The sequence below is a fragment of the Callorhinchus milii genome, unplaced genomic scaffold (genome assembly GCF_018977255.1).
Source record: "Callorhinchus milii isolate IMCB2004 unplaced genomic scaffold, IMCB_Cmil_1.0 Scaffold8, whole genome shotgun sequence".
Classification (NCBI taxonomy): domain Eukaryota; kingdom Metazoa; phylum Chordata; class Chondrichthyes; order Chimaeriformes; family Callorhinchidae; genus Callorhinchus; species Callorhinchus milii.
Genome location: NW_024704749.1, coordinates 13,138,882 through 13,155,911, shown reverse-complemented (window position 1 = coordinate 13,155,911; position 17,030 = coordinate 13,138,882). Strand labels below are relative to the sequence as shown.

The window sequence follows — 17,030 nt, the reverse complement described above, 5'->3', positions numbered from 1 at the left end:
TCTCGCTATTGGCTACAGAGGATGCTACCTATTCCCCTAAGAATTGAATCCCCTATCATAACTACATTTCTATTCTGCTCTTCCCCGCTTCGGACAGCCTTGTGCCCCACTGTGCCTCGGTCTGCATTCTGTCTGTCCTCCCCACAGTCATCCTCCTTGTGCTCACAGGAATCGAGTACCTCATACCTGTTGGACCATTCTCTGTGGGACCATCAGTTTTAATCTTGAACGCAAGTCTACTCGTTTATAAAATCTTCTTTGCTGACCCCTTGTGGTTGCATAAAAAGTTGCTTAAATGTCCAATAGATCATCACTGTTACTGCACTTAAAGTAGATATATTGTCATTTTAGTGTTTTTAAGGTGAAAACATTGAGGAGCCAATTCAGAGATGACTAACGTGGTAACAGACACTGAGTTTGCTGCGATATTTACAGTTCTGTTTCAGCACGCTTTCAAAATGTGGGTTGATCACATCTTAGAGCTACTCAGAATTATTGTTAAAATCCTAATGGACTTGGAGTGCCGAGGACCTGGCCAATCACTTACACTGTCACATTGGAGTCTCACCAACCACAGAAGCCTCGAGAGCATTCCCGAAGAGGAGCTGGTGTGAGCTCAATTTAAAGCAGCTTCTTTTACAAAGCAGAACTGTTGGTTAGTAAGAGACTGGAATATGAAACGGAAGATAGGTTACAACTGGTGAGGAAATGAAACTGTGCCAGCAAATATCCATGCCAGTGAGAATATCACTTAACATCCAATTTGCTGGGCACCGAGTGTTGGAGCAAACAAAGTGTTTGTTGTCAGAGAATCAATTGTTAGCTCGGCTCAAGTATGAAAAATCATGCAAGCAAATCTAGACAATGATAAGTAATAATAATAACAACCGAGGAAATGTAGCTAGACAGTCATAACCCTAGTAGAATTTCAGCAGCAAATGAACCTGTAAAATAACTGTTTAAAGGAACCAGAAATATTTGGTCCTTGACACCTAAAAGCGCATGGAATCTGCTCTTAACAAACCAAACCACAAGTTGTATGTGGCATTTCAGCAACTTCCTATCAGCACTGCAGAATGGAAGGCAAAATAAAACCGTAAAGTCAGACTTCCCTTCAGTTTATGTCCCAGGAGGGGATCGGATTTCTGCTCCATTACAAAAAGTTAACAGCCGCTGGTTTCTAGGATATGTTTTAATGCAAAAAGCAGGTACTTTATGTTGATAGATACCAACTTCTACTTGCCTTCAGTTGCCAGTCACAAATGTACATGAAGTCCTGTTACCTCCCCACATAAGATTAATGTGCGCTCTCGGTTTGCTTTCCTATTTAACTAAGTTTCCTGTTTTCTACCACGTTTCTTTTGTCCCTTTTTACATCAGTTGTGTTTCTTGTTTCTATATATTTTACTATCAAATTATTGATTTATTTTGTCTTATACTAGACTTATCTGTTTGCAATTTCTCACCGATTTACTGCAGCCCTCACCTTGCTCGACTGACTTGCAGGATCAATACTATCTTGCCTGCGTCCTCCTCCTCTTACATTAATCTATTACTCCTTTCTCCCTCCCTCTATTCCACCATCAGTCAAAACATTCAGTAGCTATGCCTCTGCTGTTTGGAACACTCTCCAAATAATAATAATACTTGCTTTTGATATAGCGCCTTATTAAGACATCGTGGCATCTCAAAGCTCTTTGACATTTATTGTAAAGTGTAGTGACTGTTTTTCGTAGGCAAGCGATCAATTTATGCAAGAAGTGTCCCACAAACAGCCAAGAACTGAATGAACAAGATCCCTTTGCCTTCTCCCTCTCAGCCTGCCTTCAAAACACTCTCTCTTTGATCATGTATTTGGACAAAGCCTTTAAATTCTCCTTCCTCTCTCCCTATCATCTCTGTGAAACACTTTGAGACATTAATCTGAAAGAAAAGGCAGTGTATAAGTGCATGTCACTGCTTTAGGAGTGAAGAATCTGAATGGCTGAGGGATTAATATGTGGTAAAAGCCCATTTTGATTCTACTTTGACCAAACTAACCCATTTGGCCCATTAACTAATGAACATGTCAGTGTTCATTATGTTTGACACCCAGCAAAGATGTTTGCCAGTTCATCTCTAAATACCGAAAATGAGGTAATCTACTGAATTGTTGGGAGACATTAAATCCTGTGATTGTAATGTACTGAGACTGACAAAACAATGCTTGGAGATGAGGGGAAGATGAGACTGTTGATTGCATTTGCTGTGACATCTGTTTCCATTTCAAGTACTTTATTAAAGAGAAATGGCCAATTGGGTTTGTTATATTAACAGAGCATTTATGTTGCTATAACGAAACTCTTATTATGGTGCACTGCAAATTGTAAAGTTAAACATTAACATCAGCGGGACACGGTATACACATAATCCAAACCATGATTTAGAGTAGCCCCATAACTCAATATTGACCTGAAACTGATGCATCATATTTGAAAGAATAATAAATCTATAACATCACTTGTTTCACACAGCCCCAGCGACAGACATGCAGCTGATGTCAAAACAGCCAAGAAAAAGACTTTAGCTCGTACCCAGCAAATTAACATTAAGTCCACTTGCCTTGTTTCTTTGGGAAAGTTGGTTTAAAATCTGTCAAATCTCCTTGAAGGTTCTAGGTAATACAATGCAATTTAGATTTGTACAGCATCTCTCACAATGGGAGGATGTCTCCAAGCGATTGACACTGCGTGTTGGACGCTCACCCAAGCTGGGGGTGGGAGCAGAAACTCAATATAGTTTTGGTCAGTGTTCTTGTGTTGCTCAGACACTGGAGGTTTGATGGATGCAGTCAGTATGAGCCCATGAGGCTGTGTTATTACGTTTGCTCATTCAGCGGCAACCTGCCAAACATCAGCAAACAGAGTAATATCCTTGTCTGATGGCACTTCCTGTCATCCTGCCACATTGCGAAGCTTCCTCATGCAGAGTTAGTGTGATTGACAACAAATGGCTTAGGATACGACTCGGGCCTCATTAAAGCACTTAGCTAATGGCTTTAAGTGGATTCCCATTTTGATTGATTGCATTATTTGTGCCTTCAGAACTGTTTTTTAAGAATATTTTTCACACAGCGAGTTGTTGGGATCTGGAATGCATTGCCTGGAAGGTTGGTGGAAGCTGATTCGATAACAGCTTTTAAGAGAGAAGTAGATAATTACTTGGGGAGGAAATGTTTGCAGGGCTATGGGGAGTGAGGTTGCATTGGAAGCTCTTTTCAAAGAGCCAACACAGACACAATAGGCCGAATGGCCTCCTTCTGTGCTGTATAATTCTATGATTCTATGAAATCTGATTTGCAAAAACAAATGCCATCATGTTCATCAATTTATTACAGATTTTTTTAAAAAAGGCGATTGTTTGGTGTTATGCAAGTATCCTAGTTCATTACCTTGTCAATCAGGCACAAGTCAAAGTATCACAAGTCTGCCTTCCCTATGACAGAAGGAACAGTTAGTGATGTATATACTGTACGTTCGTGACCGATCTTTCTGATTCCATCCTTCAACTTCTGGAACTCCCTCCCTCTATCTCACTGTGTGTCCCACCCCCGCCCCCCACCCAACCCCCTCCTTATCTGTTCTTCATGTCCTGCTTTAAAACCCATCTCTTCAACCACGTTGATGGTCACCTATCTCTTTCTATCCCTCCCTCCCTGCCACTCTAAAGCTACAAGACCTTATTTTATCTGAAGCGCTCTGTAGAAATATAAGTTGCTGTTAGAGGACAGATCTGGGTGAAGGAGGAAAGGTCTGCGAATCTCAGGAGATGGGAGAAAGCAACCAAACAAATGAATGTATTAACCACCTGACTCGGTAGTTTGGATCAGATTACATTGAAATTTGTTAGACTGAACTGACCTAGTAAATTGGTTTTGTTGTGTCTATTGGAGCAATCGCTTCAGTTTTTCATTTCACTGAATTTCTGTTTCATATTGGTGTTTATAGCAATGCAAACATTCAGGGTTTCCTTTTCTCACTCTGACCTCTGTGTCTGTCCTGGACATCACTGGGTAAACTGTTAACAACATTCTGCGCAGTGTCTACCACACAACCTGCTACTGCAGACAACTGAACAAACACATTCACAAAACAACCACTTGACTATGAGTCAAAAACTCATTGTGAGAATCAATTTGTCTTTGAAGGATAAATTGGAATTGCATTATTTATTTCTGGTTCAGTAAACCATCAGTTTGAGCTGTAACAATGCAGGATTATCAGGTACAAATGGTTTGGTGGATGAAATACAGCGCTCTCTTTCCTATTGAAATCTTGTCCCCAACAGTGAGGTGAGTTATTTCACCACGTATTAGAACACACAGTTCCTATTATCAGGATCTTTGTGCTTCACTCATCTACCATCCCTGAATTGACCTGTACCTCTCCTGTAGAAGAATGCTCTATCCCTATTAATATTAATACCAAGAATCCTGTAATGTAGAAGTTAGAGCATTCACTTCACAAGCGAGAGGACCTGGGTTTGATTCCCGGGCAGGGCCAAACCTTAGGCAAGTTTCCTTACTCCACACGTCTCTGTTTACCAGAAATAAGTAGAAACCCGGTTGTTAGTCGATTGGTGGATCCCTTTCTGGGAGTAATAATTCCTTCAAAAAAAGCTAACAATAACTTGGTCACTCAATCCATGACTGTTGGTGGGACGCTGCTGTGCACAATTGGCTGCTGCATTTCGCCCACAAAATATACAGTCAATTCACTTTACGGTATATTCTGTGAAGCGCTTTAAGACGTCTCTACGTTGTGATAATGCACTATATCAAATGCAAGGATTATTATATTATTATTAATGTATGTGTAGCGCCTCCAAAGCCATGGTTAAAATCGTAAGAAATAGCAGATAAAGGCAATGAATAGGGCAGGAACTTAAGGATATAAATGGGGAATGATTCTTTCCTCTCCCCTCACAATGTACTTACATTTCAGAGTACAGATTGTTCTGTCCATGATCACCTTACTCGCCTGCTTAAGTAGATGCTTCAATGATTTAAAGTACATCTAACTTCCCAGAAGAGGAACTTTTAATAACTGTCATAGCTCTGGGACTCTAAGCCACGTGAGGGCGTGGAATAAATACAAGTTGTTGTTGTTGTTGTTAAAAGTACAAGTGGGTAAATGGCTTCAAAATTCAGATTGTATTTAAGAATTTGGCAAATTCTAGATGCTCTGAAAAAAGGTAAAACTGGACCCAGGTGGAAATTCTCCCCGTGCCTGCACTTATTCTGAAGCACTTTGGGATGTTTTAACGTTCGATTCTATAAAATTGTCCACTTTGTTTTACTGAGTCTGAACTTCCTGCAGTATTTAATTGCTTTCCCGAGAATGGAAAATGACGAGAATGGGAAATGACAATGGAAATCGGGCTCTTTTCCAACTAAGGTCAATTCATGCAGTCCAGGGGACCGGACCAGCTTTTATTCTGAGCGACCGATTCTTTTTCACCAAATCTAAGTGCACTTTAATTGTTAAAATCATTTGGTTAATTTAATCCCTAGTAAAATTGTTCAATCACTTTCTGGCTGTTTGTGGGAATATTTCTGTACACAAATTGGCTGCCACACTCACCACAGAATAGACGCATGTTGCTATAAAATCTTGTGAAACACTTTGAGACATCTTCCCGATGTGAGAGATGCTGTATCAAATGCAAGGATTATTATAATAAATGTAGATAATTAATAAGGTTTTTTTTGCAAAATGCTCCAACAACTGACTTAGATTTATCATTCCTAAAAATAATTTCCCTGCCATTCAGACACAAACGGAGTAGACGGCGTAAAGCTACAGCCGTGGATTCCTAAACGTGAAGCTATTGGGCAGTATTGAGGCCGTCCGCCCACTGTGTGCAGCAAGTTGATGCCGGTGCTTGGGGAGCGTAACCTGATCCCTGACTGTTAGTTACAGTGTTCAACGTTAAGTAGGACTGGGAGAGTGGCAACGGTGAACATAGAGGTGGAAAAAGAGCACAGGCTGATTGGCAAAACCAAATAATCTGAGTCCTCGCAAAGGATCACTTGACGAGCAGTTACCCCCTGAGAGGCATCATATTTCTCAACTTGGGTGAAATCGAGAATCTGTGGACAAGTACTAAAGTTTGCCTGTTTGCTGAGGTCTCTACACAATCTCTGCTGTATTACTGTCCAGACTCCAATGTTGCCAATTAACATTGTAGAGATTTATATGATCAAAAACCAAGATGAAAAATAAACAACAGTGAAACTGGAATGTATTGAGCGAGAGAGAAAGATTTGTAATCTGATTCCATGATGCAGACGGTTTTTTTACTTTTGCCCCAGCAGCTATCTGGGGCAGACGCTGAATGTGGCTATGACCAAACTGACGATGGCTTCAAGAAAAAGAGCAAGAATATGTAAGTTTGTTTTCACTTCTCTCCCCTGCCCTGACTGAGTGCCCACATTTGCATTCTGCATTATCTCATTTGTTTGTTTGTTTGAGAACTTTGCGTTTTTGGTATTAGTTTTAAAATTCCTGGTGAAGAAATCAGAGGACAATTTTAACAGCGGGTTACGTATTATTTTTTGTCTTTGGTTTAACCAAATGCTCTGGATCAACTGAAAGTTGCAAAATGTTTAACCCTGGCTCTATTCTGTAGGGGTTTAAGGCAACTGGCATGTCATTGTTTTTAAATAGGAGAAATATATTTTTCATGGACAAGGATAATGTTCAGTACCACATGTCCATTTGACTTTAAAATGTGTGTCACACAGCGCAAGAGCATCAAGTCATGAAACCTTTAATAATAATAATCCTTGCATTTGATATAGCACCTTATCACGTCTTTGAGACGTCTCAAAGCGCTTCACAGAATATGCTGTAAAGTGAATTGACTGTATATTTGTGGGCGAAACACGGCAGCCAATTGCGCACAGCAGCGTCCCACAAACAGTCGTGGATTGAACATGACCAATTTATTATTGTTTTTGTTTTTGGAGGGATTATTATTAGGTGTGTGGAGTAAGGAAACTTGCCCAAGGTTTTTCCCAAAGAAACCTTTGTCTTGAAGCCCGAAGTATATATGTGTATGTATGTGTTTTATGTGCATACACTCGTATTCCTGTTAAAAGACTGACTGAACATGAGCTCAATTAGAAGGAAGGTTCAGAGCAGGGCTGAGAGGCAAGAAATCTGAGCTTTGAGGCCTGGCATATTAACTAGCGTGGAGTCCAGGCAGGAGGCAAAGCCCACAGCTGTTTCTAGTCAGTATAATAGGAGGAAGGGGCCCTGACAGATCTGTGCAAGTCACTCGATACAGCACAAACACAGAAAATAAAAATCTTTTCTGGAAGGATGACTGTCCTTTTTTAAAAAAAATGCACAACTGAGGCAGAAGGAAAAGATATGCTTTGATTTAATTGAGATGAATTGAAACCTTAATTAACTTTTCCCAGAATGAGCATCTGAAAAATGCCAGAGTCAGGCAGACACATTTTGTATGTTGGCAGTTACCAGGGATCAGGTTACGCACCCCAAGCTCTTTTCTGTTACGTCTTTGCCATTTCAATTTTTTTTGCAGTGTAGCTTTTTCAACCCCTAAACAAACCAAAATTTATATTTAGAATAATTCTTGGATTTGACACAGCGCCTTATCACGTCGTCGAGACATCTCAAAGCACTTCACAGAATATAAACAGAGGCGTATGGAGTAAGGAAACTTGCCCCACGTTTCACGCTGCCGGGAATACAACCCAGGTCTCTCACTTGCGAGGCGAGCGCTCTAACCACTGAGCCACAGGACTCTATTAGTATTTATTTATTATCAAATTGAAAAGTGGCCGGAACAAAACCTAAAAGTTATCATTTTCTATACCACGAACCTAAGTGGTAACGTTCTCAGGCAGACAAACTTATTGATGCACTCTTAAAAGTCTAGAATTGACTGTAATAGTTTTGCATTGGATTCTGCAGCTTTCTGTGAAATTCCTGTGTGCTGCAGTACCTGTAGCCGCCACTAGATGGAACCAAGAGAACAGCAACAAAGTCTTTGAGTAGACATTCAGAATGAGATCAGCACAAAAAAAGTCACATTTTGCTCATATTCTCATCAATTTAAAGAAAAAAAATTAATAATAAAATCTTGAAGCAAAGCCCCGAGTTTAAATGAAGTGGAGGTTCATGATGATAACTCTTTTATGTCACACACTTTTAATGGTGAAAATAGCTGCAGTTTTTCCTCTGGGTTCTTCGTATCAGATACTGAAGTCTGATTGGGCATTGAGTTGGCCTTCAGCCAACGCACACATCTATTTAATCTGCCTTCCTAGGAGAGCTGTCACTATAAAGATCCGTCTCAATACACTGCAGATGTGCAATACTTACAGATAGACTTAACCAAATGCTTCACACAATGGTTGACTTTTCGGAAAAATATCTAGAGAGGTAGGAAGTCGGTGAATGTTTGCAAAAAGTTATTTTCTAATTTTCTACTTATATGTGGCAGTTGTCATCCTTTCCTAACAGATGTTTGTCTTCTATTAGTATGTTGATGCATTTAAAGTATTTCTGATGGTACAAATGCATGGGGGTAATGTGATTTGTAATGGTGCAATTCTTAAATGTAGAGGATTCATATTTCATTGGCCCAAAGATGATATATTTGTTGGAAGTCTATAGGTATTGTATGATTGCTTAAGAATTTACATCCAGCAAATCCTTGTAACGGGGTGGGGGTGGGAGGGAACAAATAACACATTTGTTACAACAGAAATTTGCATTTGTTAACATTACAACAACGCAGATTAAACTGCCCTAGAACTTCTTTTTAATATACTTTGCACCTAGGTTTTCACCTGCAGAAAGACGGATAACAAGCTATTGGTTTTAATAGGGAATATACTTAATATACTTAAACACAGTGGAACAGTTGGAGGATTGTGTTTAAGTAATGCTGCGTAATGCACATCCTGGAGCGTATTGTGTTAATGTTTTTTATTAATTACACTGTCATTCCATTTAAGTGAATGCTTAGCAGAAATTACTTACAATACATTTGCCATCATTGCTTTTGGTTCTTATTTACTCTCTGCACAAATATCTACATTTATATGTTCTACAACAACAAATTGCATTTATATAATATAGCACCTTTCACGTCAGAAGGTCGTCCCAAGGTGTTCCATTTTGTGCCAGCTCCTTTCCACGGATCAACAAATCTTTTTCTAGGAACGTAACCCTATCTCACTCGATATAGTTACTGAGAATGACCGCAAGAGAGGTAGCAGGCAATTTGTCAAACCTACAGTTGAAATGTCAGTTGTATCACTTGCTGTGCTACAAGACGAGAGAACTAGTGTTCTTGTCTAACAAAAACAAGTGGTAGATGTAATGAATTCTCAAAATTGTCCTAAAATGACAATCTTAGTTACAATCAGAGTTAGGGCATTTGGTTAAGACCTTTCTAAGCTTTGAATATGTGGATTGGAAGCACTCTCAGGGGAGGGATGTACCCAAGATTTTACTGAGGCTAAACTAACTACATACATTAGGAGCTTCGCAGATGTCTGATTCCCAAGAAATGCTATTCATAAAACCTTCTCTAATTCAAACTTTAAACGTCAAAAAGAAATTGAGGGGGAAAAAAACGCAGGCAAGATAAACGTTGAACTGCTAACTGTGAGAATCACTTTTACATTGCACTGTCAACGAACACACCCATCACTTTCCTTTATGTGGCATGTTTAATATCAGCCGCTGTGTGGAGTGACAGACACCCTGTCAGCAGCACAAATGAAAACTCACAAGACTAGTGGTCAGGCTGCATCATCCATTTCAGAGGGACTAAGACTTTCCAGCTACAGCAAAGAGAAATCTGCATGGAGTTCAGTTGGAAAGTGGGCACAGTTGCAATTTGCAATGTAAATTAATTTGGCAAAAATCGGTTTTGAACCAGACTTTGAGACAATTTTACACATTGTTCTTGAAAACAGAACGTAAAAATCCTTTATTCCAACTGGTGATTTTTTTAAAAAAAACCTCTAAAAATAATAATAATAAGGAAATAAATAAGAGACATTTCTACAATGAGCATACTGCCGTTTAAATTTTCCAAAATATTTCATAGAATGATAGAATGTTACAGCATCAAAATTGGCCATTCAATCTACGCTGGTGTTTTTATTTTACGTGAAACATTCTAATTGAACAATCTTACATTTATATTGGGAGGACATCTCAAAGCTCTTGCTTCACAGAATCCCAGTTTCCTGCTCATTCCTTATACTTTATAATCTTTTTCAAGCATCTACCCCAAGCCCTTTATGAGTAATGTATGGACTGTCATAAACCACTATTGAGGCGGAGGATTTCACATTCCATCCTCTGATAAAGAATTTTTTCTCTAATCTTCCCTTTAAATTCTTCCCGGAGTTCCCTAAGTATGTGCCTTTCCATTACTGACTCGCCAACTTGTGGAAACTTGCCTAACTGTAATTCTGTTAGTTATTCCCTTGCGGTCTGTCATCTCACTATTTACAACCTGTTTCTTTGCCCTGAAAAAACAACTTTGTTTTGTTCCTATGGTGACCAGTCACTGGCAGCATGTTTCCTGTGTTAGTCCTTCAGTCATCTTTACTTTACCTCCTTATTCACCAGAGTTGTTGTGGGAGCTGACACAACTCGAGTCAAACATTTGCTCCTTTCAAAAGTGTGGGCAGTCACTCCCACTTCCTGCCTGCAAATACCACAAATCCAACCCAACTTGAGTACAGAACTGGAATTGATGCTACAAATTGCACAGTTCAGCTATCAGCTCCTCTGCTGGCAGTTGGGAGGGTTAAAAATAGCAGATTTTTAGGGGATCACAAGGCTATAGAGACAAAGTCGACCTTATTGCTAAGATTCAGGAAGTTGGGCAGCGTTCTTCTGTGACATTTTTGTGAAGAAATCATGATTCAATAAACAGGAGCTGTGTCAAGATCCAGTCACAACAAGCTGAGCCTGAAAGATGCCATTTTTCAGAGATTTGTCGAAGCCACAGCCACATGAATTTCATTCAGAATTTTTTTTGAGTTTCCTTCATCACACAAGCCATGGGGGAGGCTTGCATCGACGGCACACGATGAAGGAGTAAGTGGGGGACGAAGTCTCTGTGGCTTTATTTAGCGAGTGAGTCACGGGCAACTCGATGTGCTTCAAGCTAAGGTTTCCAGTGTTTCTGTGCTAAGCAATCTCCAGAGACTGCCTGGTGCGAGAATTCCATTGTGTGGGAGTGAAATATTTAAACCTTTCCTATCAGCAGGATGTGTAAATGTTGTTATAAGAAAGAAGAGGAACAGGCAGAGAATAGTCACTGTTAATTGAAGGTTTTCTGACCGTCTGCTGAGCAGAGACTTTTCAAATAGACTTTAGTGTTGCTTAAATTACTCACCGGCTTTTTTTCCTTTAACATACAGAGCCAAAGACATGAAAAACCGCTTGGGATTTCTACGTCGACGGAATGATTCTGGGCCGGGGAGTAATGCTGCCAAGTTGGACAAAGTCATTAAAACTGTCCGGTAAGCGAATGTCTTTTTTAGAATTCTGAAATACAGACAAAACTTTTGTCCAACAAACAATAAACTGCAATTATTTGATTTTTTTAAAAAACGTTTTCAAGCCCAAATTGACCAAGTGAAGTCTGAAAGACGGAACTTCTCCCTGATAACTAGACTTTGCTGGTATTGCTGGGCACCTGAGGCTGCATCATTGCGAACATGACACGTGAGAGGGAAAGGTAACAATTACTAGCCTGTTAGTCACTCTGCTTGCAGCTATTTTAAGACAACAAAGCTGAATTAATTCAGTTTAATGATAAAGGATTTCCTGTAAGCTATACAAAGTCTTATATTTAATCCCTGTATTTGATACAGCAAAACCCTCACACTGTCAAGACGTCTCAAAATGCTTCACAGGATTTTATTGTAAAGTGTATTTGTAGGCAAACACGGAGGCTAATTTGCATGCACTTGTGTCCCGCAAGCAACCATGAAGTGATTGACCGATTATATCTGGGGGATTGTTGACCAAGAAAGAGAAACTACCTTCTCTTTTTGAATAATATCTACCTGAACAGGCAGATCTTAAAGTCTTCTCTATCTGAAGCGCACCCACAGACTGGAGTATCAGCTTAGACTGTTGGCTCAAAGTCCTGATGTGGGGTTTGAACCCACAACCTTCTAACTCAGAGGCGAGAGTGCTAGCGACTGAGCAGTGCTGACATGATTACTGATGCCTATCTTGATCTCATTTGTTTGAGCATATTGGCTGGATGCTGAATGTCTACAGCTACACACACAGTACACAAAGCTAACACTGTGGCCCACCTTGGAAAATACGGTTCTGTATATGACAGCATCTTGTTAGAGGTTTTGGAAACACGCCTAGGAACGCCAGCACCAGCCTGCAAAGCTGCACAAGAGATATATTTATCTATTAGCTGTCTATCAGGTGCCAGCTGGACAGTACTGCAGTCAGACCCCATGATGCATAACATTTGGAATATAGAAGTAAAAATAAGCTAAGGTTGAAGTAAACCAATGGGAGTAAAAGTCGTGAGCAAGTAGCCGCCGAGGGTTTGCTGGGCACCCTGACCTGCTCACTGTCTTTCTCTGTGGCTACCCCGTTTGCCTGCAAAATACAGTCACTACACGTTACAACGGATCCTCTAACACACATTGAAAAATCCTCCTTATTATTCCACCCATTGGGGCTTTAGGATTCCATGTCAATTAACGAAGGACTTTGCTGTGGAGTTTAATGACCAACTGGCTTTAATGGCCCACTGTTTACACCTACAGGCCTTCACCTGAAGAAGCCTTGAAATGGGGAGAGTCTTTAGACAAGCTGCTAACCCACAAATGTAAGTACCTCTCGCTTTGTGTTTTTTAGCGACTTCACATTTTCCACAAAAAGAGGTTGGATTCACTGTGGGCGGTTAACCCTTTGAGTGCCCTTCTCTAAAACGTAAATGTATGGACATTTTGCGAAGCACAATAATAGCAAATGGACATTTTTTAATGCACTGCTCAATGGTCCAAAATGGAGCCGGGCAATTTCTTTATTGATTTGAAATTGACTTGCCTTTTTGGTACAGAAAAGCAAAGAATTAAACTGATACTAACCTTCTTCAGCAGTTTAACTTGCACAGAATCTATAGCAAAGAAACAAGCCATTTGGCTTAATTGGTCCATGCTGGTGTTTCTATCTCACATGAGTCTTCAACAAATCTATCCCCCTCCTCCAACCTCCCCTTACCCCTCCCCTCTCACGCCCCCACCCCGAGCCTCCGCTTCCCCCCCATATTCCCTTCTCTGTCATGTACACATCAAGTTTCGTCTTAAACACAGTAATGATTCAACCACAGTTTGTGGCAGTTCCCCATTCTCACTGTCCTCTATGTAAAGAAGTTCCTCCACAGTACTGCAGTCACTTGACTTGCTGAGTTACTCTACTGGAACAAAGAATTGGGTTAATTATTTTGTGCAAATGCTCTTGCAATGCAAAGAAAACTATGGATGCCTTGTTAATCACAAAAGGCAGCTGATAAATAAAATGATGTGTTAGTGTAGAACGGCAGAATAGCTTCGCTATTTTTGAACTACCGCCTTTTCTGCTCTCTCATTGACCTTGAGGCGAGGATCTCAGGAATTTGCTTTGACACAACATTTAGGTTGCGCATTGTTGTATCCATCATATATAAAACGATCAAAACAGCTTTACTTCAACTTCAATTTTTAAAAGGAACAATATCGAATCTCTTAACAAATACAAAATCAGTGCTTGAAGTGCCAAAGTGTGTGAACCTGCCTTCAAAAGGACATTAAAATAGTTCAGGGGTCCAGAGAAGAACAACCAGGACATCTCTGAGACCAAGCTCGAGATTCTGTAGTGAACATATTAGAGAGAAGACTTATAGGGACAACAACAATATGCATTTATATAGCGACCTCCATGCTGGGTGCTGAGATATGAACCAAGTCTAACGTGAGGGGACGGAACAGCAAAAAGAATTTAAAAAGAAACGTTTGCCAACATCAGGGAAAAGGTAATTGAGGGGAATTGGAGGCAAGTGTGGAGTGTAAAAATCCAGCACGGACTAGTTGGGCCTATTTCCATTTCCTATTGTTCTATATAACGGTACATTATAACAAGACACTTGGGCGCTGAGAGCTTAAATAGAGTCAATATATTTCAAATCAAAGAGTAAAGTTTATAAGAATCCTTTCCCCAAAGAGTGCTGATTTGCAATGTGCATACTTTCTGGAGTTTGTGCTTATTTGGGGGTCGAGGGAATATCTATAAAGTAGTTTTCCCCAGCTGCGAAGTCAGTGGTTTTGCATGATCTGTGGATGCTTAATGAGCAGATCACCTTTCCTCTTTCCATGCTTCCTTATTGCACAGCTGTAGCTTCCCTCTTTACCAATAATGTAGCGTTGAATTGTGTTTTCGAGACTTTAGCTGAGAAAAACAGTTAATTAAGCAGTAAGTGAGCATTAATAAACCTGTAATCTACAGACTTAAGTCTATTTTCCCTCCTTATGATAATGAGATCCTGTTTTATAGATCAAGATTCACATTTGATGTTTAAGGTCTTGAGCTTTGGTGAAAATCTGCATTGTATTCATGTTTCTCCTCTTTGTTCCACAGACGGCTTAGCAGCTTTCAGAGCTTTTCTGCGGACGGAATTCAGCGACGAGAATCTGGAGTTCTGGTTAGCGTGTGAGGAGTACAAAAAGGTCAAATCACAATCCAAAATGATCTCAAAGGCCAAGAAAATATTCGCAGAATACATTGCTATTCAGTCCTGCAAAGAGGTAAGCCAATCTTAGAAATGCTCATATCCAAATACATCTTTCATTCAACGTGAAATTAAATTAAAATTAACAATTGCTGCGTGATTGGCTGCTGTGTTTGCCCAAAAAATACAGTCACTACACTTCACAGTATATTCTCTGAAGCGCTTTGAGAGGTCTCAAAGACATGATAAGACTCTATGTCAAATGCAAGTATTATTATTATGTGTTTTACCCGTCCTTCAGATAAGACGTTAAACCAGAGTCCCATCAGTGCCTGCTCAGGTGGACGTTAAAGATCGCACAGCACTATTCAGAAAGAGAAGGGAGTTTTCATTGGTGTCCTGGCTAACAACCAGATTAAATTGCTCATTCACTTCCTGGCTGTTTGTGGAACATCACTGCACAAATTGGCTGCTGCATTCACTTACTAAATACACATATACTACAGTAATTGTAGATGTCCTATTGAAGTGATAAAGTGCTACATCAAATGCAAGGATTATTGATTATAAAACTTTACAAAGGCAAAATATATAATATTACTTTTTGTTTGTTTTTAGGTTAATTTAGACTCACACACAAGGGAACACACCAAAGATAATCTTCAGAAAGTGTCACGCTCCTGCTTTGATTTAGCTCAGAAGAGGATATTTGGTTTGATGGAAAAGGACTCTTATCCACGATTTCTTAGATCAGAATTGTATTTGGATTTGATAAACCAGAAGAAACCAAACGCATCCTAGATCTGCAAAGCAGAGCGTTAAAGACAGAGAGAGACTGAACTCTGTGTTTACATCGATGGAAGCAAAGGTTTTTCATTGCTGTTTGGCTCAGACATATCAAAACCCACATTGGTGACTGGAGTAAAACATTGAAGCCATCACTGAGACAAGGCCACCTTTTGAGAAACACAGTCAGGTACTGTTTTATTGCAGTTTCTCGCTTTGAGTCCCCCAACTCCCATCTGCTATTGGTACGATCTTATTTTAAGACACCTTTTATGTACTTGTTAAGTGACAACAGCATGAAGATTTGCAAAACCATAGCAGAAAATCAGTTGAATTTTGTCTTCCCACCCGCCCTGCCATAATGCCGACCTTTCATGTTTCTGGAGTAGTGAATTCCTCCACAGCAGCAGAAAAGAGCTCCTTGTTGTGGGGCTCAGTAATGAACAGCCTCACTGACAATAGAAGATGTTTGTAAAGGACCAAATCACCATGAACTTTGGGCTCTCAAGAACGTCCGAGTTTTGCACCATCTCCAAAGACTTGAGCTTGCGCAGCTCTGGCTCCATGGTGCGGGAGCAGAGACTTGTGATGTCGTCTGTACATTTGTACATAGAAGAATTGACTTTGAAGAGGTATCCTAGTGATTTATTTCATTGCACTTTCCTTTTCCAAACCTGTATTCTTCTGGGGTAGTTGTGTCTTGCTTGGGGCTATAGCACCAAAAACAATCTATTGGTAGAGTTATAATATACAAGGGAATGTTCATCTATTTATTCTGCAGTCAGATGCTTGATGCATTTCTACTAGATAAAGTTCCGATTTTCCTCTCTTACTTTGTTGGAGTGCAATATTTCCTCGACTTTCATTGACTCACGAGGTGATGGGTGTAATATTTGTACAAATTATGTGGAAATCGGGAAGTTAATTTACAATTAATGTTTAATTTCTCAGCAGCAGGCAGCTGGGGGTTGTTTCCAAATATATAGTTGGGTTTTTGGAAATCTGGAGTTTGATAATGATAATATGAGACAGCAGCGACGGTGCCAGTGCCACAGATGGTGGGAGGGAGACCTAGCATGAATGTCTCCCTTGACCTATTGCATTGCTTGTTAAAAGGAGTTTGAAAACCATATATTTTATTAATTCCCACTGTTTACAATGCACAGGATCTCCTAAAAGCAAGCAAAGGACTATTTTCATGTCGCAGTAAAGGGTAAATAAAGAATGGTTCTCAACAAGTATTTCGTCTCACTTTCCTTTTTTGTCCAATGGCTCGATTTGCATCTCTCCATCCTGTTCAGAAGCAATTCTTGAAGTATAGACGGTATTTATTATATTTAAAACACATACATGCAGCAAATCAATATATTCTATGCCGGCACTGACTACAGGGAGCTAGGCTCATGTGTTTGCCTACAAACTACAGAGTCACTACACTTCACAGTAATTCTTGTGAA

At 39.9% G+C, this 17,030-nt stretch overlaps 1 protein-coding gene across 6 annotated transcripts in view; it reads left to right on the top strand.

Moving 5' to 3' along the window:
• The window catches only part of rgs3a (regulator of G protein signaling 3a), a 74,232-nt gene extending 57,418 nt beyond the window's left edge, over window positions 1–16,814 (top strand). For 4 of the 6 annotated variants that reach the window (XM_042337306.1, XM_042337307.1, XM_042337308.1 and 1 more), the window contains 5 exons: window positions 6,353–6,426; window positions 11,465–11,566; window positions 12,848–12,909; window positions 14,697–14,863; window positions 15,406–16,814. In XM_042337306.1, the coding sequence (XP_042193240.1) occupies window positions 6,353–6,426; window positions 11,465–11,566; window positions 12,848–12,909; window positions 14,697–14,863; window positions 15,406–15,588 (588 nt within the window). In that variant the 3' untranslated portion in view covers window positions 15,589–16,814. Of the gene's footprint in view, window positions 1–6,352; window positions 6,427–8,332; window positions 8,454–10,765; window positions 11,139–11,464; window positions 11,567–12,847; window positions 12,910–14,696; window positions 14,864–15,405 lie in introns of those variants that run through there. The other 2 variants (XM_042337311.1, XM_042337310.1) reach the window with 2 other exon arrangements.
• The last annotated feature ends 216 nt before the right edge of the window (window positions 16,815–17,030 follow it).